Consider the following 9,438-nt stretch of genomic DNA (forward strand, 5'->3'; position numbering starts at 1 on the left):
TAAAGTGTTGTTTAAATTTAATTGTATTGCTTCACTGACACATTTTATAAGAAATCAACTATTAAAAAAAAAAATGCAATCACAGGATATTCACCTGTTTGTTTGTTCGTTGCAGTAAAAATATGCAAAGGAAGATTATCCTGGATTCCCCTGCAGCTTACCTCGTTTATATTTAACCCATGGAGAAATTAGCTTTCTTTTGTGACTACCACATGATCCAATCCCGGCCACATGTGACGGATTACACAGCTCTGATGTCTGCTTTAACAGGCCAAGGCACCGGTTTACAGCACGATTCTCGATACCTGTCTTATGACTGCCATCGTTTCAAACCAGATGGATAATCTGGACATCATTAAAAAATAAGCAATAAAAATTAGCATGGCTGCACCTGAATTATTTCTATTGCTTGCTGCATCTCTACATAGTAATATGTGTATGCATGCACCTTAACTAATGCTGCAGTTTCTTGTTCTGTATAGGAGTTTAGAAATTGTCCTGGTTTAACCCTAGCAGGGGCAAGAGCATGATCTTGGAGGCAAGGATTACACATATACATAGTATAGGAGAGAGGGATTAATCACAGGGTCAAACAAAGGATTTTCAAAGGCAATGTCCCAATCTTGCTTTTAATGGAATGCAACATCACATATTAAACAAATACATAAGCCCTTCCTGTACTCTATGATAATTGGTCCTGTCCTACTATAGTTAACAAACTATAATTTCCAACAATACATAATTTCTAAGTGAGGGCTCTGCAGCTCCACCATGATGCCATTAGTGGTAATGCACATTTTCCAAAAAATTGTCCTAGCATATCTTGCACAATAATATCTTGACTGACATTGGATAGGAACTCCGATACATGATGATACATATCGAAATTGCCATGGAAGCCAAGCAGCAGTGTGGTGTGTATATATATATATATATATATATATATATATTTATATATATACACCTACCCACAGTATTCCAAATGGGCTGGTATGCCATACCGCCACTTCTCCTACTACTTTGCTTGTAAATCCAAATTGCACCACTTCAACCACTATAAACAGATATATAAAACAGAAACACAATGAGTTTTATAAAAATTTTACTTTCATTTTAACTATTAATTACAAGTGTCGTGATGTATGTAGCCTAAAAGATACTTTTATGTGATAATTGATTGGACCAGTGTTACTCAGTTATCTTAGTGGGATCGACGATAGATGCAGAGGATGTTATCTAAGTACAAAGGGCAGGTGGGGCAGGGGCGGACTGGGCCGGGGGGCAGGGGGGAATCGCCCCCCCGGGCCACTCACAGTGACCACTGAACGGCCGCATTGCGTGTCATGTGATTCGGCCACCTGTGCGCCCCCCGGGCTGAAATTTGCCAGCCCGCGCCTGATGTGGGGTACAGAAAGTACATTAGGGTACGGCACAAACACATTCCTTAGCCACAAACACCCTATTGTACAATTCTTCATCTGTTTACACAGTAAAAATAAAACAGCAAATTGTGGGTACACACCTATGCAATTATCGTGCAGATCACACAATTCACAACCGTTTGGTCAGATATCGCATTAGTGTGTACACTGCCACTATCATGTTTTATTGTGCCAAAACACATCGCATCTGTTGATTTGGTTTTATAAACGTCCTAAAAATCACGTTCAACGATGGAACGATGTCGGGTAAATGTGGAAGTGTGTACGCACTTACCACCAGCAGCATAGGCAGATATCTGTAGATTGTTCAGAGTCACCATCTTTTAAGCAGATGGTTATGAGAGATGAAGATCACAGATCTGACAGTAAATCGTTACATCTGAAGTAAGATTGCATAGGTGTGTACACAGCTTTATTCTAGTGATATGGGGCAATCTGCAGGGGTTACTTATACACGTTTCAAAAATGACTGCTTTCCACAAGGCAGACACTCTTGGACGGCAATTACTTTTAGGCCCAACGCCTAATTTAACCTGTCTGCTGTCCTCTTTGATCTCATACCACAAAAAAGCCACCTGTAGCTCTCCCTCTATTGTGGAACTACAAGTCCCACCAAGCCCTAACAATGTCTAGCAGGGCTTGGCAGAATTTGCAGTTCCCGAACAGCAGAAGGCTCTTCTTGCAGCATTAAAGGCCTCTCTTCTGTAACACCATATGCTGTCCAGCGCCATTATATATTGTTTATTGATAATATGCCCTATCACTTGTCATTGGGCCTCTTGCCATCTTTATGTATTAGAATAGCTAGAAACCAAATTAATGATTGATTCCCTCTGAGATTCTGCACTAGTTAGATCATTTAAACAAATTAATAAATACTTCCTCTTCTTATTTCAGTATCCACTTGAGTCACAACACGTCACTCCTGAGACAAGTAAATATGTATTGACAGCCTGCCAAACTGCGACTGCCTTTCTGCTATGTGAAATCATGTAAAAAGTACAAGTGACAGTTTGCTGTCTTCCAAGAGGTTCTGCAACAGCTGAGTTCAGAATTAACATTTCTCACTACTAGACCAGTAGATTATTTTTTTTTTGACCTGTACCTGAAATTTTTTAATACCAAAGTGTAAGGTTTGGGTACAGTGGGCCAGTACACCCCCCCCCCCCTCTCTCTCCCCTTAGTCAAAAAAAACTGCCAGCCTGCCCTTGCTAGCTGAGCAGTGTATTATAACAGGAGCAGCCTGTTTATCTGAGAAGGGCACAGCTGCAGCAGTCGCCTTTCCCATTGGTTCCCAGCAGCGGTGGTAACACTTCCCATTGCTGGCTTGGGGTGGGGAGGGGGGGAGCAGGGGACGGTGTCCAGTGCCAGGCGCTGCGCACAGAATCCACCACGGGAGAGCTCCATACACCGAGCCTGAGCCCAGGAGCAGAGAAGAGAGAGGGGGGGGGGAGAGGCTGGGAGGCAGCCCCGGAGTATTGCAACTATTGTGTGCAAAGAGAGAGACAGAGAGAGAGAGAGAGAGAGAAAAGAAGGAGAGACTGGTTATCGCGAGAGTGTCCTCTTACCAACCTGCTCCAACAACACGGCGCTGCTAGGCTGCCACTAACACAGCCAGAGAGAGGGAGGTGACACCAGCTCGAACATCTGGGGATCTCCATGAAGCCGCAGGATCCCCACAAACTCTGGGCTTTAAACCACACACCAGCCCCTGGAACCCCCAAACCCTCCTGTAAGTAAACCATCCTCTTACCAGCATCTTATAATTAGGGAGGGGAAGAGGGGTCTCTCTTTTTTTTTTTTCCAACTGGATGAGACAAGTTTGCAGACCCCATCTGGACTACGGCTTGCCCAACACCCCAGGGACGTTCCAAAGACCAGAGTGGTCTAAATTGAGTTTTTATTCTATTTATCTGACATCATCAGAGCAAATAACTCCAGTCTTGTTTTAAGGGATTGTAGATTTGCCTAAAGACGTCTAAAAAGAGCAACAACTTTTATTCTTTTTTTTTTTTTGTGGGTGATTCACATAGAGGAACCGTGGGAAACAATGATGCAGGCTTGAATTGGCAGCTAGAGGGTGAAGGCAGAAGGGAAAAGGGGGGGGGGGTGTTTGCGGATACAATGAGGTCTGTCTGCACTTCCTTAAACTCCGTGCAACCTGCTACAGTTGGAAATTACAGGCCGGGGACTAGCTGCAAAGGTCACAGACAGTGCTCCCCACGGGTCACTGGATTCCGGGGAGCTGGAGGAGTGCAGGCAGGAATTTCTAAGAGGGGGGTTTAAGGGGCTTTTAAAACCCTGAGACTCTTTTACCCTTCCCCATAAACTCCGCATATAGTTACAATGTTTATTTATATTTACAATGTTTATTTATATTTGCAATGTTTATTTATGCACATTACTAATATATATTATGGATAGTATCAACACATACAAGTTTGCATTTTTTAAACAATATTAGTAAAGTTTATTGCACACAAAGCTGATAATCATTAATATAGGCAAAGCAGCGAATTGCAGTGTTTTGCATGAGAGCAATAAACGCTTTGATGAAAAACAAAAAAAAAAAAGAATAATCCGTTTTGGATAGGCCTGTGTAATAAGTTACCAGCCCCATTGCTATTAACCGCTGTCCTGAGCATGCACCTGTACCTCTCTAACAGAAAGCCAGCCCTGGTAAAGTTACAAGACTTACGTCCTTCCCCAATCTGACCAGCAGTTGCACCCATGTTATAGATGGCTATAAATGGGGAAGTTGAAACTTTAAAAGGCAGCAAGCAGCGTGGTTGGCTGGTAGCTAGATTTGCAGTAACATATGGCATTAAGAGGAGCACAGCTGGAGATAGCATTTCTATCGTAGTGAAGTCAGAGCAGCTGACTTTCCAGCTTGCTGTGTAATTAGCAAAGCAGCAGCCTCCTCCTCCCTCACACACACTGACACAGGGACAACACTGCTGCTGCTGCTCTCTGCCTGTCTGCTGGAGACCTTGTAATACCACAAGTCATGGCAGAGAAGAAAGCTGGCTCACCCTAAGGTCCCTGGGGCATATCCCATGAACTGTTACATCCTTTTGTTGCAGAGGGGGAAGGTAAGACAGGGGTCAGTTTATTTATTTATTTATTTTTTGTGACACTATCTGGGCACTTTAACTGCACTTTTTATTTTCTTCTTTGTTTTAAAACTATATCTAAAAGTTGTTTAGTGGAAGTGTTTTTAGTTTAAGATAAAACTACTAGTTTAAATGGCGCTGGCATGGTTGAGTATATTGTGATCTTGTATCATTTCTCTGCACAGCAGTTTAGGTCTGTGTATATACCGTATATATTTTGTGTACAACTCCCTGTTGCTGTGCTGTGCCATGTAAATATGTATCGCTTGTTAGACTGTCTTATTAGCACATACAAGTTTTAAGTTGTAGAGAGCAGCCTTGTGTTTAAAAGGCAGCGGTTACCATAACTACTTACTGCCAGGGATCTGCTGCACTGACCAGGAGGGACAAAGCTTTGAAAAACTGCCTCCTGGAAGCCATTGTTTATTTAAAATCAAGTTTTTCCTGTTCCTGGCAGGTGCAGTTAGATGAGGCTTTGCCTCGAAATGCAACATGCCGTAGAGTACAGAACAGTGGACGTTATGTGTTTGGCTTTTAGCGATGTGTTGCCAGCTAGCTCTCTGTGTATTGCAGCTGCTAAGAGGATTTAGTTTACTGTAACATTCAAGTTTTTCCTGTTTTGAACAGGTTATGAAGGAAGAATGGAGTTTCCAGACCATAGCCGCCAGTTGCTGCAATGTCTGAGTCAGCAGCGTCACCAGGGTTTCCTGTGTGACTGTACTGTTTTAGTTGGAGAAGCTCGATTCCAAGCTCACAGGGCTGTGTTGGCGTCTTGCAGCATGTACTTCCATCTTTTCTACAGGGACCAACTAGACAAAAGGGACATTGTGCATCTGAACAGTGACATTGTCACGGCCCCGGCATTCAGCCTGCTGCTTCAATTCATGTACGAGGGGAAGCTGGAATTCAACAATCTTCCAGTAGAAGATGTTCTGGCCGCTGCAAGCTATCTGCACATGTATGACATTGTAAAAGTCTGCAAGGGCAAGCTGAAAGATAAAGAAGTGAATTCTGGAGAGAAAAACGGTGAGGACGGTTCTGACTTGGAGAAAGAGGACGGCTTCTCTGACGCCGACGGGCAACGAGGGCATCTCTTAAGTGCAGAAAATAAAGAAAAGATCTCCACTCCAGAATGTGAGAAGCCTATCTGGAAGGAAAAGGTCTGCGGGCTTCCCGGCTGGACCCCTGATTTGAAAGGTGTCAGTTCGGTTTCGACTGAGGCTGTAACGTGCAAGACAACAGCTGGAAAAACAAAAGCCAGTGTCAATAGTTCCTCATGCCCTTTGTCCCAGAGATCTGCTAACCATACACAGCCTCCAAGTGATGGCGATTGTGCTCTAGATTTGTCTTTCAAGCCAATTTCTGGGAGAGATTCCTTATACCCCTCCTACATCTTTGGACAGCTGGCTTCCGACAGCCAGCAGCAGGGCACTGTGCCACTTGTTAAGGATGAACAAGACTTGCTGTCAGAACAGGAGGACAGTGAAGGAAAGAGTCCAAAGAGTCAACATGTTGGGAATTCAGCCAAAAGCCTAATGACAGGGTTAGGACACATGTTCACAGGAAATGGAAATTCTCACGTTAGGGAAGATGACTTGTATCACGATCGAGACGAGAGTGAAGATGACATGGATTCCTCAGATATTTCCACGTCAGGTGTCCTTGTGTCCCCGGGACAAATTTGCATATGCCCTCTATGTAGCAAAGTTTTTCCAAGTCCGCACGTTTTGCAACTTCATCTCAGCTCTCACTTCCGAGACAGGGACGGTTCCCGCATCAAAATGTCCCCGGATGGTTCTGTCCCCACCTGCACTATCTGCGGTAAAACTTTCTCCTGTATGTACACGCTAAAAAGACACGAACGCACGCACTCGGGCGAAAAGCCCTACACCTGCGGCCAGTGTGGAAAAAGTTTCCAATATTCCCATAATCTCAGCCGCCACGCCGTGGTCCACACTAGGGAAAAGCCACACGCGTGCAAATGGTGCGAGAGACGTTTTACCCAGTCAGGTGACTTGTACAGACACATTCGTAAGTTTCACTGTGGCCTAGTAAAGTCATTGGTTGTTTAGCGACAGACGATGTTCATTTTGATGATTAGGCAAAGTTGAGCTCTCTACTAATCTCGATGATGGCACTTTTACCACCTATCAAGTCACGGAAGTGCATCTACCCATGTTTCTCACTTTTCTGCAGTTAAATCGTTAATATTTTTCTTTTTTTTAATATATATTATTTGTAGAATTACTTTTCGGGCTGTTAAGATCACACCAATGTGGCAGTTTACTGCATATGAAAATTGGGAAGGAAAAATAGTGCAAATTACAATGTGAAAAATGATGTTATCCTTATTTGGTGTATTGCCAAACTTCTCTACAACCTCCCTGTAACTTCTTTTTCCAAGTGTTAATAATTCAAAATATTTAATGTAGAGTATATGCAAATCTGAATGGGATATGAAATATGTAGCCTACTAATGTTGGTTACATTCAATGAAGAGTAAATGCAAAAAAAAAGTATGAAAAACTACCTATATAAAGTTATAAATTACAAAAGTTGTAGTATACACTGGCCCATTGGCAAACATAAGAACTATTGCCTTGCACCCTTTTCCTATATCAGTTTTACTGCGCTAATTTGTCTTTGCATGATTCCTAAAGTCATATATCAACATTTCAACCAACAGTATTTAGAACGTGGTACAAAATATCCTGTGCTGATAACCTATTAAGAGAAAGTTAGAATCTCCTGAATTAAGGTATTGAACAATTAATTCAATGTTCTGTTGCTACAAGTATTGACTATTGTCGTCTTAATGAAATTTCGGTATTATAATAGTGTTTTCTACCCCTCAAAAAAGTGCTGTTCAATTGGCAAGACTATTTTTTAAGACTGATGAATTCTCTCATTTTGGCACAAATTAATTTTTGGTGTAGAGAGCACAGAGTACCATTTTCTTCTCCCCCATCATCTAATACAGATGAAGTGTTTAGTATTCTTTTGATACAAATAGTTCTGAAATTAAATATAGAATTCCCATTTCGAACTTTTCACAGGGTACATATCAACTGACATTATTGCATGAAGACTGTTATCTTATGCAATCCAATTTCAATGTTTATCTGTTATGTCAAACGTCTTAAATATTCCTGGACTGAGCTAAGCTATTGTATTCAAAGAGTTACCCGTTTGGCCCCTGTCATACTCCCAGAATCCTCTGAAAAGTCTTAAAATATGCAATTAAAATGACATTAAACAGATTATATCACTGTGCAATGATAACCCCTTAGCAGCCAATCCGGTCTCACCTTTGATCTGTTTAGCCAGCATAAAATTAAGAGAGCTTGTATATGATTGCTTGCTAGAAGTTACAGAACATTTGTCCTAATGGCACTGGTTTTTAATAAGCCTGTAAGGTTTTTCATATTCTACAAAAGTGGAGAAGGTACATGAATCAAAAAAAGCCTCAATCATAGGAAACACTACTTTTTATACACTAATGTGCTTTTCATTTGAAGTGCCAAAATTTTGCCTTTAGTGCAAATTTGTTAAGTCCTTTTTGGCATTGAAAAGATGAAGGCATTTATATGATATAATACACATAATTATATAAAATAGAACCAAACAACCTTAGTTGCAAAATTTGATTCACAAATTGTTTGTGTAATGTGAAAAACTATATTTATATAACGACCGTCTAATCTCTTTACCAGATTGTACTTGTTTTTTTTGTTTTTTTTTTAATTTTCTTAGAGCTGTTACATTCACATTGAAGGTATGATACTATGAACGTTTGATTTTCGTTTTGTTAATTTGTAGTATGTGTGAACATTATTGTTTGGTAGTATACACCAAGGTACATTAGTTCTACTTACTTGTTAGCTATATTATTTTGCTGTGATTGGAAATAGCACTGACAAAACTACTAAAATTAAGTTATTTTGTTCCTGATGGTACTTGATATAATATTTATTAGTTTTTATTTGAAGTGAAATGATTTATAATTATAGATTTTATTTTAGCATTGTGTTTCTTTTGACCCTTTTCAAGTGAACATCCCCAAAAGGGGAGAAATTGCTGTATGTTTTTTTGATTTTTTTTTTTTTTTCTTTTATATTTTGTCTCTAAAATATTTAATTTATGTAAACTTTAATAAAACATGGTAAAGTAATGTTTGACAACACAATTAAACAACGAGGAGAACTTGCATCCACATGCCTGATCAGCATGGACAAAACAAAAAAAATTGCTCGTGCAATGTCCAATTACCTTGTTGTTTATTTTTCTGTTGGTTTGAAAGCAATGACATTTGCACTTATTTTTTTTGTTGAAGTCAATAACACTGATATCTTGGTTGGGGGGGGGGGGGGGTGGAATAATGGAAAAGTATTTGTGTTTATTTTGTACACATTGCACAGTTGCAGTTTTGGGTATAAAAAAATAAATAAATAAATCTGTAATTATTTTTTTAATCTGTACCAGTAGAGCTGCTCTTGGGTTTTAACACTGGATGTGAAATTTATTCACACCAATTCTGTGAAAATCACTGAAAATTATTAGTTCCTAGTTCTTGAGGTGGCAAAAAAACGTATATATGTTGAAAAACAAAAAAACAAAAAAACAGTAATTATTTCTGTATAAAGTTTTATACTATATAATATGTAGACAGACCTGTTGGCTTGGAATATATTTTATAAAAAAAAAAAAAATATTTTGCTGTTCTACAGAAAAAATGTTTTTGTTTTTTTTTTCTTTTTGTAATTCTTTAGTTTGTGTGGTGTTTTAATTTGTACAACTTTCAGTGTGTGTAAAACTGACAATCGTGGATAGGATTGATGTCTTTTTCTTTTAAATTTTTTTTTCTTGTCAAAAATAAAGTCTAA

The 9,438-nt window shown here is 39.8% G+C and overlaps 1 protein-coding gene across 2 annotated transcripts; it reads left to right on the forward strand.

Moving 5' to 3' along the window:
* The first annotated feature begins 2,814 nt into the window (after positions 1–2,814).
* ZBTB42 (zinc finger and BTB domain containing 42) lies at positions 2,815–9,015 on the forward strand. Of its 2 annotated transcripts, none has more exons than XM_075193588.1 (2): positions 2,815–3,174; positions 5,183–9,015. In XM_075193588.1, the coding sequence occupies exons 1-2, from the start codon at positions 3,102–3,104 to the stop codon at positions 6,625–6,627; spliced, it is 1,518 nt and encodes a 505-aa protein (XP_075049689.1). In that variant the 5' UTR covers positions 2,815–3,101; the 3' UTR covers positions 6,628–9,015. The 2 variants fall into 2 exon arrangements, with proteins under 2 accessions (XP_075049689.1, XP_075049690.1); XM_075193589.1 differs by lacking the exon at positions 2,815–3,174 and adding an exon at positions 4,266–4,534.
* The last annotated feature ends 423 nt before the right edge of the window (positions 9,016–9,438 follow it).

The sequence above is a fragment of the Mixophyes fleayi genome, chromosome 12 (genome assembly GCF_038048845.1).
Source record: "Mixophyes fleayi isolate aMixFle1 chromosome 12, aMixFle1.hap1, whole genome shotgun sequence".
NCBI classification, from domain to species: domain Eukaryota; kingdom Metazoa; phylum Chordata; class Amphibia; order Anura; family Limnodynastidae; genus Mixophyes; species Mixophyes fleayi.